Here is a 24,841-nt window from a genome sequence, read left to right on the forward strand (position 1 = left end):
AAATATTATCTAATGATTGATCTAGTTGATTCAGGGGTAAACTGTCGTTGCTGACTTAGCATAACTGATCCATTGACTTATGCCCTATCTACTTTATCCTATTTTACTTATTATTATTAATGTCTTTATTTTATTACAATGGCACATACTATGAATTTGTTGTTGTTGTTGCATATCTGTCTACATGTAAAAGAAATTTTTTAAATGTTGATTAAAAAAACAAAACAAAAAAACCCAACGTAATTGTACCTTATTATGACCAATAAATCTGTAAAAACAAATATAATTACACAACAATGCTGTTTTCTTCTATGCATAATAATTTCTCTGACGCACAACACCGATAAAGCAAAACTTTTAAGACAAATTGTTCTCCAAAATATTACACACCAATACACATATTCCAAAATTTAAAAAAATCAATGAAACTGAAATTTCTTACACACGAATCCAGGCCTGGTGGAGCATCAGCCCCTGGCGGGTCATCTATACCAAGGGCAGCTGATTCTAAGCCTGCTTCATCATCTTCTTCATAGTTGTGGGACTTGGCTACCACTTCCTGCCTGACTCGCAAGAACTCGTCCAGGTCCAGCACGTCTCTTGGATGATTCTTTGTGATGTGAACCTTCATGCTGGAAACAAACATCAGAACCAGAACTTTATATAAGGCTGGGGGGGAAAAAAAGGTGACTGCTGAATCTTCTACACTTCAAAAAGGAGAAAGTCTTTGTTTTGGAAAAAAACAAACAAACAAAAAAAACCCCAACACAAAACAAACAAAAAAGCATCTGGGCACCTGAGTTGTAAAAATACCATTTAGAAAACTTTTGCAGAAAAACCAAAGATGAGCAGAAAAAGAACCTACTTCCGGGAGGTTATCGGCCGTAGTTACTTTCGTTTTCTCCGCAGAGACGGAAAGTAGTTTGCACAGGACAGGAATGTCAGACCCCTGCCGGAGTCTGCACTAGTTGGGTCACAGTTAAGTATGTGTAATTAAATGTAAGTTCACAATAACCTGATCTGTACTTACAACTCTGCTCATCTTTGCTTTCTCTGCTGGATTATACTCGAACATCTCTTGTCTTTATCTCCACTGTCATTGCCACGTATCACAGTCCTTTAACTTGTTTAAGCTTGCACTTATCTTAATTGCTTTAAAACCCACGTTTTTCTTCTTCTTCTTTTTTTTAAACAGGCTTTCTCCACTTTAAATATCTTTTGTTTTTGTCCTGCTTATTGTACATTTAGGTTTTTTGAGACATGTTTTCTTCTTGCAAAAACTTCAGGTACAAAAACACACAATTTCTTCACCAAAATTATAAAGTCTTAAGACTGAACTGGACTTACTTATCAAAATGATGACTGTACAGCTGTGTAGGGATTTTGATCAGTCTGTCATACAAGACGGTCACAGATTTCAACCGGCCCTTGCTCCTCTCCCAGGCAATGTAGGAATCCCAGAGCTTGTCGGAACGGAAGTCTGTCCCAGCCGCAGCAATGGCCCGTTCATACAGCCTGAAAACCACACTCTGTGTCAGAATCACAGTCCACATCCATTTACCTTGGAATCCAAATCTGACTGTATCTATGTCTTCACACAGCATGATATTGATAATAGTTTTCAAAATCTGATTGTATTTTTGATTGTCCTGACAGCTTGAAAACAATGTATCTATATAACTACATTCATGTCTACAAGCTCGAACTGCTTAAAAGGGATACAGAGAGAAATAGTATCATGCTCTAAAAACCCAGCAAACTGGTAAATAATTATAGAATCATGCATTAAACTGAACATATCTATACACTTAGGCAATTGCATTGATTCAAACTATATTATACTGATTTAAACTATCAATTATGCTGATTTAAATTATCCCCTGATGCAACACAACACACGGTGCTGCCATACTGGGCTTGACTCTCTAGAAAGAAAACAGAAAGGTGTCAAATGTGACGTCATACTGACTGCACAAATGCAACTTCCTAGGATTGCTCAGTTCAGTACAACTATCAGAAACGACGGATGTTCTGTGGTTCACATTGCAAGCCCATCAAGTTCATAGTTTCCAAAAGCTGCGACAGTCAAATCATCATTGTCTCTTTAACTAATTCTACCCCACAGTTACATGCCTGCTACAAAACGTAGGATTGTTCACTAATAGTAAAATCACAAAAACCGATGGAGAATTGTTGATTTAATCGGTCAAACAAAGCTTCATTTTCATGCTTCTGGATTCTGTAAATGGGTCAGTCAGAACGCTAACTGTACCAAGCAAGAATAAACAAAACTAGAATGTGTACTGGAACAAGAATACTCGAACCTGGTCCACAGGAGAAGTAATCATGGTACGAGTTAACTCCTACTTGGAGTAGAATGAGTTAACTTGTGCTTTCTTCAGGCACGATGGAGTTGGCAAACATGTTGTTTCCACATCAGCACTGAACTTTGATTTCTCTGTGTTGATATTTCAGGCATGAGATTGGGAAATAGTGATTGATTCTGAAAGGTGGGGGCTGGGGGCCGCAGAAGACCCCCAGTGGGGGTCCATGGGGCAATGCCCCTGGTGGGGGTTAGGGGGCGAAGCCCCCTGAAGCTGAAGGTTATTCTCAATTTCAAACCATAAAATCTGCACTTGCGGGCCACCAATGCTGCTGAGGTATTCCAACCCACAGAAGACAAAAAATCAGTCCAATTCTTCCTAAACTGAAGTGTTTTTGCTTCCAAACCTGTAAAGTCAGCCTTGAGGGGCATGATTTTCAAAATCTTGTCTCATGCGTGCGCACGCGGCATGGCGCGTGCGCGTGTGTGTGTGGTTTCAATGCAACTCTGTGCATGTGAGAAAGAGAGACAGACAGACAAAGAGAATGAGAACAGGGGTCGGGCTGGACATGGGAGGAAAGAATTAAAGTTCATGTATGTACGCTGCTTTAAATACAACTTTTTCTGTGTTAAACTCTTTGTGTGAATGAGTGAGTGTGTGTGAGTGTGGTTTCAAGGAAAATGTTCTTAACACACAAGTTTGCACTGTACCAATTTAACTGACCATCTGGTCTCTTCAGCTGTAGTCTCTGTTCCACTGACACCCATGTGTGTTAGTTGAGGAAAGAAAGGGGGAAGTGGAATGACTGGAGGGAGGTGGGGGTGGGTCTGTGACTGGTTATATCACTTCCAAGCAGTCAGGGATTCTCAGCTGGAGCTAGTGGTCAGTGTCTTGGCTCTATGCCAAAATTGCCACAGTCATTGACAGTGGTTTCATACCCTCCCCCCCCCCCCCCTTTCCCTCAGCACTGGTAGGAGAATCAAGTGAGAGGGGAGGAGTACCTCAGCAAATCATGAAAGTGAAGTCTGCAGGAGGGGGGTGGGGGTTTGGGGAGTGACTTTTTTCGCTCTGAAATCAACTGCTCTTCTGCTGAAAATAGCAGATCCACTGATAGTTCCCCAGCATGGACTGTGTGTGTGTGTGTGTGTGTGTGTGTGTTCAGGGGAGAAAGAAAGAGAGCGAGAGTGACAGCAAGCGAGCGTGAGTGTGCACACGCTTGTGTATGTGTGGTTTCAATTCAACTGTGTGTTAACAAGAAAGCAGACAGAAAGAGAGGGGAGATGGTAGGAGGAAAGGATTCAAGTTGTATTTGTGCATGTGTATGCACTGCTTTCAAATTCAATAGATCTCTCTCTCCGTGTGTGTGTGTGTGTGTGTGTGTGTGTGTGTGTTTTCAATACAACTCTGTGTGTTTTTAATGATTCCACTCATCCACTTAACTCTGTCTTTCAGAAACTCCCTTCTGGCAGACAATGTAAAATCCCTCTTGCAAAGAAGACTGTGTACAAAAAATCATTTGCCCACTCTGCTGTTGCTGTGATAAATGATTCGCTCAAATAATGTTTTTATTCCATTGCCTGTGATTTGTTTATTGTTATGATGGCAGTTGTCTTTCTTCCCTATATGTATGCATGCATGCACAGTTGTTACACTCTGAATGTAATAGTATCTTACCCACGTGTTTTTCTTTTTACATAATAATTGATGTGTACATGGTAAGTGAAGGGTGTGTTAGTTGTTTTTTTTTCTGACGGGCATTTTATTTTAAGTGAGCCTAAAGAAAATTTTCTGTTTTTGGTTGAAGCAGATAATAAAGTATTTTGAATTAAATTGAACTGAATATGCAAGAAAGAGAGAGAGAGAGACAGAAAGAGGGAGAGAGGGACAAAGGGAGAGAGGGACAAAGAGAGAGAGAGAGAGAGGGAGAAGGTGGGAGGAAAAAGTGCAAGTTTGTATGTGTGCATTGCTTTAAATACAATTCTCTGTGTGTGTGTGTGTGTGCGCGTGCGTGTGTGTTCAATCTCCATGCGTGTGTGCTTGAAAGAGAGAGAGTGTGTGTGAGTGTGCACATGCATGTGCGCATTATTAAGCTCTGTGTGATTGTGTGAGTGCTCGTAATATTATTGTGCACATGTGCATGTGTGAATGAGAGAGAGAGATAAAATAAGAAACAGAGTATGTGTATATGTGAATGCATTCATGTGTTTTGTTTTTTTTTCTTCAAAGTGTGTGTGTGTGTGTGTGTGTGTTTGTGTGTGTGTGTGTGTATGTGTGCACACGTGCGCGCATTCAATTCAGCTCTGTGTCTGTGCGTGCGTGTGTAACTTCGGTAATCTGGCCGGCTATAGGTCTCAAATCTAAATACACTGACTCTTGCCATGAACTGTCTGTACTACAGAAGCGCTGTGTCAGAAAAGGCACTGACCAATAAGTTGCTACAAAGTTTCTGTTTCAATCGCAACACTGAATGTTACTTGTGCATACTGTGGCAAACGTTGGCAGCTTCTGCTGAATGAATAGAGGGTCAAGCAGATGTACCCACGGCCCTTGTGGCTTGACAGGGACGGAGATTGCGCGCACTGATGTACCTGTGCGTGCACGCAAGTTTGTGTGTGTGTGTATGTGTGTGTGTGTGATCGACGGCATGTGTGTGCATGTGTGCGTGTGCGTGCTTTTCACAGTGCGTTAGGAAACTTTCGGACTTTGATTTTGGTGCTCTGACAAGTCATTGGATCGCCTCTCAAGGGGTCAACAAAAGACGCTTTCGAAAGAGCATTCCGTTTTCATTTTTGAGAGATCATCGGTAAATGATATAGAACAGCCCATCCAAGTCAGCTTTTTCTTTCTTTTTTCTTCTAGAAAACGGACGCTCCGTTTTTAATGCAAATGTGAAAACAGATTTCCGTGCCTAGACTGAAGAGTTGCACCCATACAATCTGACACCAATCGCACTTGGCCTTGCCTGCGGTGACCATTTTGTGAATGATGTCAGTCGCCTTCCGGTAAAGTTATTTTTTATTCTTCACTTCTGTTTTCATGATCTTATCTTGCCAGACCCTGTTCCGCTTATTATTCACTCCTTTATCGATCTCTGCTGCAAAAATCCTCTAATCCTTTGTGAGTTTTCTCATTTTGTCAATGACTGAAGACGACGGACGAAATCAGGCATCTTTGCAAGTCGTGAAGCCCGCGAGCGAGTTTTGTAATTCTGACCGAATGCGGATAAGCTGAATGATGACAGAGGAGCAACGGAACACTTATTCTCAATTGGTTCGCTTATCCGAACATGGGGTATTTTAGCAAACGTTGTGGGTCTGTCTTGTCGATCGGTCGGACAACATTTGTGCAACCTTTGTGGGTCGGAAAAAAACCTCACCCCACCCCTCCACCCCTCCGATTTTCTCAACAGATTTACGCAAATCTCAAAAGTGGCCTCTGGAGCCAATTTTCGGTCAGAAAGCCGACTATAGTCAGAAAAATCTCATGCCTGTATTTCAGCAGCTTATTCTAACTCTTCTTCCATGAATTTAGGGTCAAAATTATATAACACTAAACCAAAATCCAGTCCAACACAACACAGCCTCTGCACAGTTTTTTGTTTTTCCTATGCTTTTGGAAAGTCTTGCATCGGGTTTTTTTGTAGTTTTTTTGTTTTTTTTTTTAAAGATGAATTTGTTCTGATCTGCTTCGCAGGTCAGTCAAAAGTGCATCATGCCACATGCGATCAAAGGCCTACATAAACACCCAGTTCTATCAATTGTAATTTCACTACATAAATCAAGCTTGTGTGTATTACTCATTAAGTTTGTACAATTTTCGACTTTATATAATAATCCCCATGTACCCTCCCACATAGATGTTTTCACTCATGATGAATTTAAAAAAATGATCTCTACTGCAATGCATCACCTGTCTTACTCTTATCCTGTGCATTCTTAAATGGACACTTACTTCCTAAGCTTGGCTTCTGAATCCTCCTCACTGCTGAACTCAGAGGTATAAAAGTTGATGTAATTCAACCACAAATCCACGCTGAGTGGAATTGCTTTCAGGCCTCGCTCAAACACCTGCAACAATATTGAGGAAAACAGAACACAATTACCACACAGGTAACAATCTGTCCTCCTATAACCGCCTTCAGATCTGAAGCAAACAAAAAGAAAAATCGAAAGTATATGACACGGACTGACGAGGTATCGATCACACCGAACGCCAAAAATCAGGGCCATAATAAATCGGTTGCGGCACCTGACTTAGCACAGTTTACCCTTTGTTTGATGATGGCTTTCCCAGCTGTCGTTAGATTTCCCAGAGGTGCTGCGGAGGCTGTTTGGTGTGGGTGGTGTCTGTCGCAGACGTGACACACGCTCATTCACAACCAATGAGCCATCAATGCTCCTGCTGCAGTCACACTACAGGAGAAAAGTTGCAAAATCAAGTTTGCATAATTCACTCTGTACTGATCACTTACTATGTAATGAAGTCTTCTCTTTTCTACTTGAAATATACACTGAACACAAAGTTTGCGTAATAAAATACATGTCAAAATCAAATGTGAGATGGACTTCTTTTTTTTATACTCAATGATAGACAAACAATTTTGGATAAAGTAATTCTGACTGAGAACACAAATGTAAACAAATTATGATTGTTTTTTAAAATTTTTTGTAAGTTTTGTTTTGCAACTTCACAAAACCTGTAATGAGAAAGACCTGGCTGTAGATTCATGCAGCCTGCATTACATGGCACTATTCTGGACAAATGACACACATTCAGAAGCACTACATAAGGTGATTGTGTCTTGTCTTTCATTTGTAAAATGAAAGGTGTAAAAATCATTATAAAAAAAAAAAAGAAGAAGAAAAAGCAGCAACAGGAGAATAACTAGAAGAAAGCGGAAATGAAACCAAAAAAATGCTTAGGGAGAACTGATGACAATGAACAACAGTAAAAGGGACAAACACAAAAAGGTACACAACAACCACACTGAGAATAAATGTAAACATCAAACTGTCACAATATTCTGCGATTTATGAACTTAAGATCAGTGACTGAGTGAATCAAAAGCATAATATACACAAAAAAGTGGATGAAAAAAATCATGAAGAAAAGGAAAACAGAAAAAGATGACAGTTAAAGCATTATGTCGTTTGTGAAAATTTTGTTTAATAGAAATACATTAGTAAATACAAAAATACAAAAACAGGAAAGTTGAACACATGGAATTGAATATTTTCACATCTAATATCAAAATTGCTAAGTGAAAAGACATCAAATCAAATTATCAATAAGTATCAATGTTAACAGGCTCTGGATCAGCTGGTTTCCCCCCTGAAAGATGAAACCGCAATGAAGCAATCAACATTGATAGACTTTGGGAAAAAGTGCTTATGCATTAATTAAAAACAATATGACATCACTCATAAAATAATGAATCACACTGACTCATAAACTAACACCACAACAAAAAAATGTGATGTTTTTTAAAACTAAAGTTAAGCTGCATGTGATACATAAAAAAACTATTAAAAAAACACACAAAAAACCCCCCAAAAAACCGGACACAACCTGGAATAGCTGAAGTACCAACCTATCTAAGGAATTGGGGGGGGGGGGAATCTCAAGTGCTTAAAAAAATGGGGGAAAAAAAGCCATAATCAAGCCATTATCGTCAACCCAAATGATCTGTGATTAAATAGCATCAGGTACATTTGTAATCATACTGTAAGACAGGCCTTCAGTTTCTGCTGATAACCAAGCCCACACACAATCTTCTCCAAAACAGGAAAAAGAAACAAGTACTGCAGCTAATGAATCATATAAGGCTGATGCAGACATGATTGACTGCTGGCAGTTGCATGCAGGTACAATGGATTCTTACAGTTACATTTAAAATTTTAACTGCAGCTGTCATTTTGGATCATAAATCATCAGATCCTGTTCAAGAAGAAGAAAAAAAGCCATCAAATCAACCCTTCATAGGTTTATTTTCTTAAATTTGAGCAACTGCAAGTTTGAAATCTAACTGCACTGTACCTGCATATCATTTTATCCATTTTTTATAAACTGCAAAACACTGTGTGCTGCCTGTGAAATCTCTCTCACAACAATTTAACTGTATGTGTATGATTTCTCTAAACCCCGTGTCAGGTCTTGCAGACTTACTTCATTAACTCATAAATTAACATTCCTCAATGATCACTTTAGTAGAGTAACTTGTCTTAATGCTATGTCATTTGTTAACAGTCTAGTCTCTCAGATGTAATGCTTTCATGTGGTTGGCTGCTACCAATGTAGTTTTCCAGGAACATCACTTACACTGTGCAAAAGTTATGTTCAGTGTCTGCTTTAAAATAGCCACCAAATTCCAATGCTATATTTTCATATTATTCTGAATAAAGATCAGTAAATAAGGAAATAAAAACTACAACAAAAGGCATTCAAGAAATGCACAATATAAGCAATTTAACAAACACACCTTATCAGATCAGATTTTTTTTCTTTTTCAAAAGGAATTGTGAAGGCAACCAAGTTCACATTGCTATGAACATATACTGAGTGAAAAATCATTTCAATTTTTATGGTTATACAATCATTATCACTGAACTTTTTTTTTTGATACAGATGATAACCCGATAAAAAAAAAGTGTCAGAATATATCACTGTTTTTTTTCTTTTGTTTTGTTTTGTTTGTTAATCTATGTCATTTTGATTACATTAATTATACAAATTACAATCACTTGACTGACAAGAAACTGAATCACAGTGATTCTGAACTCCATTCGTTCAGATACGCTCAAAACAATGTCGCCAGACTGATGTAGTTTGTTGTTTCACAGTAACCATTTATGTAATTCCTTGCATACACTCATCTTTCATTTGTTGCTAATCACTTAATAGAAAACGGCAAGAATTTTTATTATTTTTTTATTATTATTTTTTTATTATTATTTTTTTTTTAACTACTTTATTTTAAGGACACGAACAGGCACAACAGCCAAGTGGGACTTTCTATCTGACCCCGAATGTCTGAACCCCCTTTGTTTGTTAATGCATGAAGATCAAATGCTATTATTGATCCTGTAATTCATTTCAGTATTCGGTGGGTAATGGAAACTAGAATATATCCATGGCCAGGCATAAATGATCATGCATGTTAGAGCCCACTGATACATACAAATGAATATAGGAGCTGCAGCCAAAAAACACGGAAGAAGAAAAATTCTAAGAACCACCCTACAAGGACTGGAGTGCTGGATGACAGCAAATTTTGTGTTTTTGTAATCTGAGAACATCTTACCAGTCACCATGGGAAAAATCCCTAAAGACGATCACAAAGTTTTTTTCTCTTACCTATTTATATATATATATTACATATTTTTTAAAATCATATAATAAGTTTGTCATTGTTTTTAAGGCCTGTTCACACAGTCTGAGGCACTCAAATAAGTTCTAATTCTTGCACACAATCAACACAATTTTTTTTTTTTTTTAAAACAAGTGAACCCCTGAGTAAGCACTCATTATTATGCTTAAGTATACAAAAATGTTTAACAAGTTCAAATCTGTAACAAACCAACTGAATGTGCAAGACTTACCATCCCAATGGAGTATCTATGTAAAAATCTGGGTTGTATTAACTTGTAATATAAGACTCACTTTGATAAGAAGTGCCCAAGTTTCAGACCATAGGTTCTTCTTCAGCAAGTTCAGAAACTGTGTTTAGTAGAAATGACAGTGGGGGTCAAGGTGGGACCCAAGGGAAGTTGTGAGTATTTTTCAGCAGATATAGCAAAGCTGGGCAGAGATGTAAGAACAGATTAGGTTATAGGAATTCGGAGAAAAGACTCACATAGGTCCAGACAAGAAAGCTCAAGAATGGGGGTGGAAAAAAAAAGTAGTAGAAGTGTACTGACTGTGAAAATCTCAATACATATTTTCTGAAGAAAATATACGACACCTCTCAGCAGGCTCTAACTGAAGTGATTTGTGCGTTCTACAATAAATCAAGTCAAGCAATCAAATGTCCTCACTTATTTACATACCTGCTTCGGCAGCATGAACTAAACTTGCCTGTGTGTAAGTGCAAACTTGTGAGGCCAGAGCAGGAAAGAGCTAATGAGCAAGACTTTCTATTTGAGTAAATCAAACAGTGTAAACACACCTTTAAAGCTCTTGCACTCCTGGACTCCATAAATCTGTTAGTATTATCACTACAGTAGGAATCATAAGCCAGGGTAGCATTAGTGGCCTGACTCAGTGTTCAGAAGTCCAGCCATCACATGTTTACAACGTTTACTGAATATCTCAAAATGTTGGAAACAGAATGAACTTCACAATGAATTTAATTCTGTCTGGAAACTACAAAATACCACACTAATTTTCGAATGCTCACATTAATCAAGACAAAAAGAAGGATGACAATGAGAACTAGAAGAAATTATGCCATTAAAAAGTATAGCTCAAGCTCTATAAATATCCACAACAGCTTTCAGTTTGGTATGAAAAAAATACATCTCAAAGGAATCATCTTTTCAAGACTTGTTTAAGTTATTTAGTTTTAACATGTAAACTAGAAAAAAATCTTATTTCATTCAGTTTCAATATGTGAACTAGAAAAAAAAAACATAGGGTGTAAGTATCACTGTCGAAATAGATGCAACAAATGCTATTTAAATTGAAATCAATGGATTAATCAATGGATTTACAAAGCTTCATGCAGAATCATGTTATATCTAATTGACAAAGCATTATCTTCATAATTGCAAGTAGTATGAATGAAACTTTTTTTTAATTCTGCACTAAACAGTTTCTAAGATGACAATGAATAGCTTTTATCAAGATGGGGATCAGGAGAACAAGTCTAACATCTTAACACACAACTTCTCACTACACCTTCAGCATACTAATATCAAGACAAAAAGAAAAAAAACAAAGGTACTTACTTCTGCTGCTTTGATTAGATCTCCATGTTTTTTGTGCATGTCACTGTATTTTTTCCAGTAACCATAGCAGTAGGGATAACGTTGAAAAAAGGCGTCATAGGCTTCACTGCACATTTTCTCGTTTCCCTGCAATAATTACCAAATGTCTAAGACTGGCAAAAATTAAACACAAATCAGTACATGGGATAACAAATGCTGAAATTCCATGAAGGTTTTCAAAATTTCAAACTGTTTAAAAATAAATAAATACAAAATGCCTGTTTCCAACAGGTTACTGGATTGCAAACAAAACATTGTTATATTATGTTTAATTCAAAGATCCACAAAACTAATCTCATGGAAAAACATGAGGCAAAGACTTCAGGACTCACTTGTGCTTTATCCAATAAAGGAATCATGAGGAGAAAAAAAAAGATATTAAAAAAATTGTTGAAAAGTGCTTTGTATTATATATGACACATAAGATAAGCTTGTGAGAAAAAAAAAAAAAAAAAAAAAAAAAAAAATTTAAAAAGAAAAATAGAAGAAAAAAAAAAAGGCAAGCCAGCACCCCAAGACGGTGGCACATCTGATGTCAAATGACTAAATTCAAAACTTAAAGCAACGTTGATGTTTTCTTCTTCGTATCAATGAATAGATGTGATTGAAGTGGACATAACAACGCCGTTTGAATCTTGTTTTTTGTGTGTTTTATTATATCTCGATTATTCTTTTCTTTCGGCGCTAAAGGAGACTTTGCTATCCCTTAAAGCACAAAGCAACACATAGTAGATCTCTTAATCTGCATTAACCAGTTGAGGCCTACAACGAGCTGAAAGAAACGATTGATTGAATTTTTCTTTTATGTTCATTCCAGTTAATTCAGTGTCCACTCTAGAATATTTATATGCAGTAAACAAGTCGATGGTGTAGTTAGTATTACTGTACGTTTTCTGTCCAGAATCTGTATTTCTTTCCTTTTAACTGTAAACAAGAAAAACGAGGTCATGTCTTCAAAGACAACCTACCTGCTAGCATGCCTGACTCAAGTGAGTCAAAAAGGGAATAAACGAAATACTGAAAATGCAGAACCAGACCTTTACACACAAGTAACACATTGCTAATATTCTGATCTCTCCTTATATCTGTGCTGTTTGGTGGACAAGAAAAAGATCTAATTATTCCAAAAGGTGCTCAGTTTCTCCATAACTATGAATAACAGGCAGTTTCAGTTTCTCAAGGGGATGTCACTGCAGTCAGACAAATCCATACACTACACATCTGCCAGGCAGATGCCAAACCAGCAGCATAACTCAAAGCGCCTGTCAGGCCCCAAGTGCATGCACATGTGTGTGTCTGTGTGTGTGTATTTGTGAACCTATCAGAGTGGATTTCCTTCATAGAATTTTGCCAGAGGTCAAAACTTTTGTTGTCATGGGTTTATTTTCTGTGCGCCAAGTGCGTGCTGCACACATGACCGTGGTTTATTGCCTCATCCCAATGACTAGACACTTTGATTTTCCAGTCAAACTAAGAGGCGAAAGGGTGAGGATGGGATTCAAACCCAGACCCTCACGGAAACTGCACTGGCAGATAAGCGTCTTATCCATTCTGCCATCTTCCTGATTAAGAGTTTCTCCTTAGAATACTATGTTCCAACCAACCTCTTGTTCGACATACTGCAGGAGGTATGTCCAGGCAGTGAAATCCATGGGATTGTCTTTCACAGCTCTCCAATACTTCTCCAGCTCCGTCTCTTTGCGTTTCTCCTCTTCCGTCTTGCCGTCATGGGTCTCTGTGTCATTGCTGTTATCTGTTGCTTCATTTGTGACAACTGAAAAACAAACATCCATGTTTCACACATGATTCTTTATATCCTCAGATGGATTTAGTATTACTGTAAATTTCAAACAGAAGTCTGTGACTTATCTTCAAGGCCCCCGTCTCTAAATCTTTAGTTTTGGATGTTTTGTGGAAAAAGAAACCTATCCAAAAGTCTAAATCAAGTTTATCACCCACACAAATGTAAAGCCCTCCTTAATTCCAGCTAAAACTGAGTGAACATGTCATGAAATAGTTCAATTTAATTTGATTTGAGTACTATTCTGAGACTGGGCCAAAACAGACAAAAATAGTGGTTCTTTGCTACTGCCCCATATGCCAGAGCGAAGTGAATCCATCATAAAATATTTACGCCTGCTAATCCTAAGATCTGTGTACGACCTCCTTCCCTCGAATACAAACTTGGTGAAATGGGGGAAAGCAGATGACCCTGCGTGCCCACTCTGCCATGGCAAACAAACAGTGGAATATGTCCTCAGCTCATGCAAAGCGGTGCTGAGCCAAGGACAGTACACATGGAGGCACAACCAACTGCTAAAAGAAATTGCACTTGTGGTGAGCACTGTCCAAGGAACACCGACCCCACCAGAAGTTCCAGTCGAGTTCCGCTCGGCAGAAGGTAATAAAGTCTGGCCAGGAACAGCATCCAAAGTTTCCAAAGCATGGAAACATGGGCTGCTTGATGGTGCTGAATACTGGGAATGCACAGTTGACCTACCAGAGGGGAAAAAACACCCGGAAATCATCAGCAAGAGCAGCATGAGACCTGACATGGTACTCCACTCCAAGGCAACAAAACAAGCGATCTGATTGAGCTCACTGTGCCATACGAAAGCAGAATGGAGGAAGCCCACATCTACAAGACCGAGAACTATGCCAGTCTAGCCAGCAGCCTGAGAGAATCTGGCTTCCAAGCCAAAGTCCTCGCCATAGAGATTGGTGAAAGAGGGTTTGTGGGAGCATCTGCATACAGCCTCATGAAACAGCTGTCAATTTCTGGCAGAGAGAGGACATGGGCTCTCAAGGCAATGGCAGAAGCAGCAGAAAAGAGTTCCAGCTGGATCATGTCGAGGAGGAATGAAAGTAAACTTCATAAGGATTAAATTTCCCTACTCAATGGATCAGTGGTTAAAACGTCTGCCAGAAAAAGGTGACTCAGTTCTGAAGTGGTGAACACTCTGGAGGCGTGGGTTCGAACCTGCTGAGGACCAGGAAAAAAAAAAGGCGGCAATACAAGGGCATCCAGGAGTCATGATCTGGGTGCGGCCCAGCCCCCTTGTGTGTAAGGAGTTGAGGGCAAAACACTTGACTGAGGGGGTCTTCTTTGAAGACCTTGTACTGTCCAGCTCTCCCTAGAGTTTATCACTACCACTCCAAGAACTAAATCAAATGAGAAAATGGTTATTACTAGGGGGCTCAGTGGAAAACCTCAGTGCATGCCTCCTCAGCTTTCTCTATTTCAGGTGACATTATAGTTTATACACAATCAAATGCAGAGAGGAAGAGAGAAAGACACATACGCAGGAACAGATACTAAAAGAAGTATTTTTTTGTTTTGAAGTTGTTGTTTTTTTTGTATTTTTGTTAAAGTCCATTTGGTATTATCAATGTATCAGATGTCAATTGTTGGTAGATAATTTGATATGGAGCTAAATCAGTTTCTGATTATCAAAGAGATTTTGTGCATGATTATAATTCAACGACAATACTGAAATACATATTTTGCAACAGTTGAAACTCAGTCCACTTTCAATGGGCATCATTGTCAGATGAACACCGTGTCTTGTTTCACAGTATGGTAATTGCTGTGTGTGTGTGAGTGTGAGTGTGAGTGTGTGTGTGTGTGTGTGTGTTTTGACTATTTCCACTGTGTGGATATTGGGGTATTTTACAAAATTGTCTCCTAGCTTTTTGAAAACTCTGCATGCACTACAAATTTCCTATTTGATCACTCTGTCAATGTCTGATCTCTTCCTTCTGGCTCTTGTACGTTTGTATTTAAAAGATTATAAACCCATCCCCGGACTGGATTCCACACAAGGCATTTTTATTCATGTTGTTTGTTTCTTTTTTTGGGTCATTTCTGCTTAAACTATTTTTGAATTGTCTGGCTTTTGTAAAATATGGATAGGATTAAAAAGTATGTTTTTCTTTTGTTTGATTTTGTTGTATACTAAGCGCATGTTATTCACATGCATTTTAATGTATGCAAGGATACAAGAGAGAGAGAGAGAGAGAGAGAATAGACCATTTAAGTGCCATACAAATTAGTCTTTGTACTTGCACATCAAAAGTCTCATTCATAAACCCATCACAAATTTTATTCTTGTTCAAGATGTTGCGGTTTTGTTTGTTTTTTTTGTTTTTTTTAAACCAGTTTTTTTTTTTTTAACAAACTTCACAATCACAGTATCAATATTGCACTTGCAACAATATATAATATTTGTTGTGAAGCATTCCTGAAACAGAACAGGCAAAAGAGAGCGAGCATATGCGCACATGTGAGCACGCTATCAGTATTGGTCTGTGCAACGAGTGAGAGAATCAAGATCAAATAAAAAGAAAAGCTCTTACACAGTTACAGTTATATCATCCCCAACCACTTCATGACCTGTGGCACTAACTTAAATAAGGCTGCCACCAGAGATCTCCACTGCTGCTTATCTAAGTTATCTAATTCTGTCAGCTACTTCTCCCTTGTTTACTGTATTGTAGGGCCATTCTCCTTCAGTTTTTCAACCATTCTGTGTCATGTCTCCTTTGGTTTCCTTGGTATCAAAGGGATACTTTCTAAAATGCATCTGGCGCCATTCTACGGATATGTCCAATTCAGCACAATCTCCTTTGCTTGATATCAGCGGAGGATCAATAGATCTGTTAGAAGTATTATTACTCAAGGATAAAGATTTTAGGTAGTGCCTAGTTTCCAATCTGTCCTACTCTACACGAACATGTTTTTGAGTATGAACAGCAGTGTAGACATGGTGTTGAGCAAAACACATGATCTATCTAAAAGGTGTGACATTATGAATCAGAATGAGAGGCGAGGACATGGCAGAGGGTCAGATCATGGGTGCATCCATGGAAAAGTGGGGTAGCAGTGTTTAGGTTTGGTTCAGGACATAATGGGTCATTTATCTAGTTCACCATAAAATCAATGGGTCAGTTTCAAAATTAATTGGTCAGGAAAACAACAACTAATTCCCGACCCGACACTTCAACCCACACCCACAAAATCTGTAACTGAATTTGTACTTTGTCCATAACACCTGCTGGTTAGGTTTAAACTTTAGGTTTTGTGTCAGTCATCAGTCACTGACTGAGGCATCCAATTTTGAAACAACCCATCTGTGTGGCAGCCAGGTGGTCACTTGATTCATTAACTTTTTTGTGTGAAATAGGTCATGCTAAAAGTAAAAGGCATTCCTTTGTATTAACTGGACATTTACTTTCCAGAACAGTCAGCATAAACCAGTGTTTCAACATTACAGAATAAAGTTTAGAAATTATGTTGTTTTTCCTTGTTCATCATGACAGATCAAACATTAGATGATTAGTAATATAGTACTACAGTCTCTGCATACCGTTACTCACACACACACACAAAATTATAATAAAAATGGATACTTAAATTTGCACCTATCCAGAAACCTGCTTTTTTTTTTTTTCTTTAAAAATTTTTTTTTTTAACACATAATATCAATGTTAGTATTGTTACATACACACAACAAAATGTGCCTAACGACACACAATGCATACATGATACATTCTAACATATGTACACAGCAGTTGCCTTCCACACACACACACACACATAAATGCACACAAACACAGAGCTACAGGCATGCACACACACAAACACACATGTGTGCGCAAGCGATCAAACATACAAACACACAGACACATTCATACACATGCATGTGTATGTGTACACACATATGTATATATATATATGTATACACGATAGTCAAGCACACCACACATTAAGAAATGGACCTGCCACAATTAAACATATTGCTGAAAGAAGGTGGCGAGTTTTGAGACCAGGTTTGAAAGAGGTGAGGATGTCAGAATGTCGGACGTTATCAATTAAGCCTGTTCCACTTCGTTGGTAAATGAAAAGAAAATGATCTGTGTCTGTAGGTCTTACATATGACATGAGGTAATCTGAGAAATCGCATCAAGGGGAAGAATGGAGTTGTTGAGACAGAGTATCGTCTGACATGAGATATCCTGAGAAGTTGAGTATCAGACGAAGAAGGGAGCTGGTGGGACAGAGTATAGATTCGGAGTTCAGAAAGATTCTCTGTGCCAAACCTGTTGACTGCAGAAGATGTCAGAGTGGATAGCTTATAGTCCTATTCAATCAGAAATAGGCAACCAGGGGAAAGACTGAAGGAGAGGAGAAAGTGGACAAATTTAGAAATTCTGCAAATATTACCATTTTACATACCAACACTAAGTTTCGGTTATGTTAAGGACTGCAGAGCAACAACATTAAGGACTGGCGTTTTGTTTGTTTGTTTTTTAACTGCAAAAGTGCAATGGATTGTTTAGCAGGAAAATCAGAGAAATCCTCAAAAGCCATTTTAGCACAACCAATTTACAAAAAGTTAATGTGTAAACTATAAAGTGACCGACTGGCTGCCACATCGATGGGTCATTTCAAAATTGCATTCGTCAATGACCGATGACTGACACGAAAGCTGGGGGAGGAAGGAAAGATAAGTGGGGTTGGGGCTGGGGGTGACTTTAAACCCATTCTGACAAAGCATGTCTAAAATTCTAGTGAAAAGGTCACAATAGTTGAACAAAATATTTATTTGGGCAAAATATCTACAATGCTTCCCCTCAAGACGGAATGCCTTGTGTTCACTAAGCGTGGACGGTCACTCCGTCAGTCACACAGAAGAGCGGAGGGGAAGAAATTCTTTCTTTGCTTTGCAAATTATATACATCTTAAAAATAAAACACATATTAAATCAGTCACTGGGCATTAAAAGTGCTAATACTGCAATCAGCGAATTACTTTATTCTTACGGTTATTACATGATACAAAATAAACTTCGTCATTAGTACATACCAGACACTATGGAACAGAAACATTCACTAACAGCAAAAACTGCTGAGAGGCTGTCTCTATTAACACGATACTGTTGCAGAACACTGCGGAAAAAGCAATAACTTTTATTCGCATTTGACAGAGCGGATATTTATTTTAAATGAGCAATGTTAGCATTTTAACACCATATGATGAACCAGGCGAGATTACCTCGATTACTGTTCGCGATCGACGTGCCATTCTCTGGATCAGCCATGATGCATACAATCTGAACACGAACGATAACTCTAAAGTATAACGTTTGTTTCCAACCAAGCCATGCAGGCCCCAAGTTCCAACTCCGTTCAGATTATGATATGCAAGTTAAACAACAACAACAACAGAAAACTAAACAAAAATGAAACAAAAATGAAGTATGTGTTTCCTTTCATTTGTACCGTGTAGCTTTTTAATGAAAAAAAGAAGTCTACATCTTCCTCTTCCCGTGCCTGTCCGGCCAGTTCAGCATCTCTCCCCCCACCCCTCTCTCTCTGCGGTTCTCTCTTCTCTCATTCTACTTTAATTATCCTGTATTATGAATGTCAAATTATCATTCATGTATGCATGATTTATTATGCAGATGCTGTTTTGATATGTATATCAAGTATAACGGTATATATATATATATATATATATATATCAGTGATAATCATTAAGTTATTAGATTTGCTTCTGCTCCTTTCTTTTGTCTTTCCCCTTCGTGGCCTGGATGGAAAAAATGTCTTGGTTAGCATATTGTATACCCTAACACTCAGTGAAAATAAAACCGACTGATTTATTCAGTTCTCTCTCTCTCTCTCTCTCTCTCTCTCTCTCACTCGTGATCTCCGCTTGAGAGTTATTTCACATAAGTATTTGTCATTCTGTTCGGTGTTGATGGCACCGTACGTGACTCTACTGCTGCTGATATTATAGAGGTTTTAAATCAAGAGAGACATCATTGCCTCAATTTCGATTGTTGGCTGGAAAATCAGTTGCATTTGCATCAGGAGTTATGGCGTCATCTGCAAACTTTGTTCAAGTTATCACTTACCCCTTGTTCACGCAAAGAGATCGATCCGGCGGAGGCTCCCTCTCTCTGTGAGAGTCTAAATTCGCATTAGGCCTATGTTGCTTACTACTACTCGTGATAGCATCAGGATTATTGAAGTGAATTTTCCGGCAGAAAATATTGTCGAGACAGAAACAACAACATTAACAACTACAACAACAAAATTACCACCAACTGACAACTTGACAAAACTCAGTGATTACGGTCAAGGTTAGCAATGTCAAAAACTTCAGTTAAAATGAACTGTAAATTAAACAGTTCAATTTTGGGAAAAGTCTAAATAATTTAACGCAAAAACTGATAAGACAATACTGAACAAGAGAGGCAAGGCCTTCAAAACTCACTTGTGATACACTTAAAAAAAAAAAATTAATCGTTAAAATGTGTTCTGTATTTGTTATTATAAAGCTTCGCGTTTAAAAAAAGGAAAAGAAAAAGAAAAAAAGTCCTAAGCAGATTCAAACCCCGCGTGTTCGGGTGAGAAGAAACTGCCTTATCCATTACACTATCGTGGCTCCTTAACTGACATTCTAAAATTTAACATTTGAACATACTTTTTTAAAGGGTGATAAATCAATTGCGGTATTCACAGTGAGAAAGCTGTTTAAATCATATTATTCTGGTGTGTCTTGGGCATTAAAAAAATCTTTAAGGGCAATAAAAAATTCTTTTTAATGGCTATCGCCGCAATCACACTGCAACATTTAGCCGTTTTCACTAGATCTAGATAGATGTACAAGTTTAGTTACACCCGCCGGGAATGTAGTACGACACGGTCGATTCAATTTCTCTTTTATGTTCATTCTAGTTTTATAGTTTTAAAGTTGATATGAAAATTTAGTATTTTGTTAAACTAATAACATGTAGAGCCAAGTACAAGTACTTCTAAACGTCGTAAGAAGTGAAAAGACTTCATTTTGAGAAAAGTCAAGACTGGAAATTTTTTCGTTTCATCGTGATCAGTTCAAGGGTATTAACTCGCATGGTTTACAATTTTTAACTGTGAATTCCGACTGATTCTGTGGATATTTTTATGGAGGTTTGGCGCATAATCCAGTAAGTGATGAGGCGTTCACAAATCTTTCTCTGAAATAATATTTAACAGTCTCCTTCTCCAACTTTCCATCACATGTTATTGTGTATTGTCCATTGAATATAGGATTGAACGGGCAGGTCAACAACTTGAAACAAAATGGCGTCGTTCGCGTTCGCAAAGAATATGAGCACGCGCTTTGAATGTGCATAAATATGTGTACGCAATTTATTTTTGCCCATGACCTTCAGGGCTCAGCCAATAGATCTACTCGTCGTATTGATTTTAGTATTTTCCGAAAACGACCACTACAGTTGGGCGAATGTACATAGTGAAAGCCCTGTACACTGAGAGTAAAACACACAAGCTTTTTATGTATTGGGTATAATTTCAAAATGTAATGTTTCAGATGAGAAAGACCAGTTTAAAGCAAATTAAGTCCCCTAGCATGAATTACAGAGTAATTTCCCTTCTTTACTATCTGCACCAAAATGTTTGCAAATAAATAAAACTTCCAAGCTTAGCAAAAGAAGTTCCTGTTTGAACAAAAAATGATAATAATGACTGCTTTTGTTGGTGTGTCGAATATCAGATCAAAGTACCAAGTTCTGAGAATACAAAAAATATAAATATAACAGTAAATGCAGTTTGCATATAATTAGGCTTCATTTTTTTGTGTGTGCCCATCCCAGAGGTGCAGTGTTGTTTTAAACAAGATGACTGGAAAGAACTGAATCTTTCCTATTTTTATGCCTAATTTGGTGTCAACTGACAACGTATTTGCAGAGAAAATTTCAATGTTAAAGTTTACCACAGACACACACACACACACACACACACACACAGACAACCAAACACCGGGTTAAAACATACACTCTCTTTGTTTACACAAGTGAGTCAAAAATGCTTACTGGTCTTACTTTGACGTTTTTCGTATGACGTGTTGCAGTTCCCTAGTACACCCAGTCTTAAAAGTGACTAAAATGCGTAGCGCCCTCCGTCAGCAACGTTCTTTCTTTCATTCAATTCCATGATCCACCATTCATGACGCTTGTGGGCACAGCCAGCCGATTGCAACGTGCACTCAAAAGTGGTATCGCTACTATTATTACCGCTACAACTTGGCATACCATATTTCACACTATTTCAGTCGTGACAGTCTTGTACTTCAGGCGGACCCGGCATAAAGGTTCGATGCCTGCCATGATAACAGTGGTATCACTGCCAGCAGTAGTCTGCTTGGTTGCCGGTGTACCCGGTTGCCCGGTATCAAGTCGTGGTAACTTTATCATCATGGCTGACCAGGCTCTTTGTCTACCATTCTTGGTCTGTCTGTCTGTCTCTCTCTCATGTATGCCCTTCAATGCCAGTTATGATTTTGAGTGAAACCTCGAAACACTCAGGCCAGATGCAACGTTGCATCGATTCAGATCGGGGTGATCTCTAGTACTATATATGTTTTAGAATGACTTTATATAGGACTGAGGCATCTGCAGTACTTCTGAATATTTAGTTGATCAATGTTGACGATTGAGCTGCACTTGTAAATAAGTATTTCTGCTGATCACTGAAGCAAATTTTCTCGTACAAATGTTGGATATTATTTTTAACACTGTCCGTTGTTTTCTGAATACCGTATGGCGACAGTGATTTGAACAATATAGTATATATGAAACTGTCCAAGAACTCTGCAATCTGTAACTAAAATCAAATTTTCATTCTTTATAATCTTGCCGGCTTTCTTTTTACTGCGTGATGTAGGTATACACGAGACGTCAGTCCAGTGTCTGTCCGTTTATCCGATGAAAGCCGCCACATGATCTTGATTTATAGTCTCATCCTAATGACTAGCCGCACGCAGACCACCACATTAAGTCAAACGGAAAGTGAAAATCCCGATCCCTGTGTCTCATCCAAAACACAATTCGAGTATTTTCCAGTTCTGACTTATGGTTGGCTGCCCCTTTCTCCGATAAATTAAAAGTTAATGAGATCAGTTTCAGTTTCAGTTTCAGTAGCTCAAGGAGGCATCACTGCGTTCGGACAAATCCATATACGCTACACCACATCTGCCAAGCAGATGCCTGACCAGCACCGTAACCCAACGCGCTTAGTCAGGCCTTGAGGAAAAAAAAAGAAAAAAAGGTGAATAAATAATAGATAAGCTTACACAAATAAATAAATAAATAATAAATATAATGTAAAAAAAAAAGAAAAAAAAAGAAAAAAAAAGGTAGTAGTAATAATAATTAAAAAAAAAAGAAAAGAAAAAAGACAACAATGATGATAAATAAGCAAATAGATGTAAAACATGAAGACACACATTCACATATACACCCACACATGCATAACAGATATGCACCGAACATGCAGTTTCACAGATATGAAAGCACAGTCAAATACATATAAATGTACATGAGCTCCAACACACACACACACAACACACATTACCCTGCACCTCCTCTACCCCCCTCCTCCACACACTCATTTCTAGTCTACGTATCGCAGATTCCACGGCACACACACAAATACACACACACACACACACACACACACACACACAACACACACAGAGATGAACACTTACTTGTACAAGCACACACACATATGCCCATATCTCCACACACATATATACAAAGATATATATATATATATATATATATATATATATATATATATATATATATATATATATATATACGTTCCAATATCCTGTTGCTCCCACAGTGTAGGCATGCATACACTCACATACCTCATCCTCTACCCCACCTCCCCCTGCACCCCCACCTCCCCCTCACACACACACACACACACACACACACACACACACACACACACACACACACGCACGTGCACAGAACTCTACTGACACTTGTGTACACTTACACTCTCGCGCATGCACAAACGCACTCAAAAATACAGACCCACACATGCACACAAACACACACATACACACACGCACAGAGGCTGCCACTGATTGGCCGCAAGAGGGATGGGAAAAGATCTCTGATGCCAAGAACGTGGCGTCTAGTGTGTTGCTCAGTCTATTGTATTTGGAAAGGCCCACAGAGACTCTGTTCCGTTTTGAAGAAATTTGCGCAATGTTGGTTTGGAAATGATGCCGATATTTGTTTGATTTGCAAAGCATCGTGCTCTACCTTTCATGTTAGACTTACGGCCACTCCCTCTCTCTGCTTTTATTTCTTTGAGGCGATCGATGGTGTGATGGCCTTGTACCTGTTCTTTTTGATATTCTTTGACTTTTCTGCGGATTTCCGATTTTCCTAGATGTAGGCCGCTCGTTGGTGTTGCGTCAGCTCGCTCATTTCCCTTAACACCTGCATGTCCCGGGCAGTATGACCATGTGAGTTTTTTTTTTAATCTGAAAGTTGCGCATTGCCTTATGCCACTCTGGGCTTCCCATTCCGTTTTCATTTTTCTGTATGAGGTTCATTGAGTCTGTTAGAATCATGGCATGTTGGTTTCCGGGTGTATGGATGGACGATAGCCACTGGAGGGCATGTGTCACAGCTTCAACTTCCATCGTTAGGCTGGAGGTTGTGACTTTGTAGGCAGCATTCTCTTCCCTAACTGTTTTTCCATTTTGTTTCGCAGTGAATCCCCAACCGGATTGGTCTTTGGTGACTGAGCCATCTGTGTATATGATGATGTCCTCTTCTTTACTGATTTCCTCTGTGAGTAGCTTCACTTCCGCATCAGTTTTGCCCTCTGGCCATTCCCGACAATGTCTTCCTAGAGTGGGTGAAATGGCTGTGTTGAATAGATGGTTGAGGTTTTCGGGATTTTTCTCCCATTCTTTTGTTTCTTTCAGGTCTTGTAGTCGGCATACTAGCTGGATTGTGTCTTCTGCTTGCCCCATCCATGATCTTCCTCGTCCTAGGCGGCTGCCTTTTGGTTCTTTGCAGTGGGTTTTGAGGGTTTTCTAATGCTTTGAAGTAGGTCTTGACCTGTTCTAACTTGTTTCTGGCCTGCACTGAAGGAAGGTCAAGCAGGTATCGCATGGTTTCTGTGGGCGTGTCTTTTGTTGTTCCAAGGATCAGCCTCATAGCTTCATTTTGAACTCTTTCTAATTTTAGGAGGTTGCTTTGAGACGGTGTTGTTAGCCCAAGTCCGTAGTCGATCACACTGAGGACGAGTGATTGGTATAGCAGGAAGAGGTGGCGTTGTTCAATACCTTTGGTTGCCATTGCTTTTAAGACTGAAAGGCCCTTTTTGCATTTGAGAACAGTATTTCCCGTATGTTTTCTGAAGGTCAGCATCCTGTCGAAGTGTATTCCTAGGTAGCGTAGGCATTCAGTTTTCTCGATCTGAATCCCATCGAGTGACACAGAAGGTGGTGATTTGCTCGCGGTTCTGTTGTTGAGGGTGCACAGCAACGTTTGGGCTTTCGCTGGATTGATGGAAGATCCTGTGTCTTTGCACCATTGAGCAATATTGTTTAGTTGTTTCTGGACGGCTTTAGTTCTTTCCTGAGCATCTTTCGAAGTTTTGAAGACCAGGCCATCATCCGCAAGAGTAAGCACCCGAGCTATTCCATTGTTGTTT

General features: G+C 38.8%; 1 protein-coding gene across 2 annotated transcripts in view; it reads right to left on the reverse strand.

Annotated features, from left to right (window-relative positions):
• LOC143281123 (pre-mRNA-processing factor 39-like) overlaps positions 1–18,418 on the reverse strand; it is a 41,692-nt gene extending 23,274 nt beyond the window's left edge. Inside the window, exons 1-6 of one of the 2 annotated variants that reach the window (XM_076586108.1) lie at positions 18,363–18,418; positions 12,913–13,082; positions 11,270–11,395; positions 6,276–6,391; positions 1,348–1,515; positions 443–632 (exon numbers count right to left, since the gene is read on the reverse strand). In XM_076586108.1, the coding sequence (XP_076442223.1) occupies positions 443–632; positions 1,348–1,515; positions 6,276–6,391; positions 11,270–11,395; positions 12,913–13,082; positions 18,363–18,408 (816 nt within the window). In that variant the 5' untranslated portion in view covers positions 18,409–18,418. Of the gene's footprint in view, positions 1–442; positions 633–1,347; positions 1,516–6,275; positions 6,392–6,591; positions 6,737–11,269; positions 11,396–12,912; positions 13,083–18,362 lie in introns of those variants that run through there. The other variant, XM_076586109.1, reaches the window with a different exon arrangement.
• Between the last annotated feature and the right edge of the window lie 6,423 nt (positions 18,419–24,841).

The sequence above is a fragment of the Babylonia areolata genome, chromosome 4, assembly GCF_041734735.1.
Source record: "Babylonia areolata isolate BAREFJ2019XMU chromosome 4, ASM4173473v1, whole genome shotgun sequence".
Taxonomy (NCBI): domain Eukaryota; kingdom Metazoa; phylum Mollusca; class Gastropoda; order Neogastropoda; family Buccinidae; genus Babylonia; species Babylonia areolata.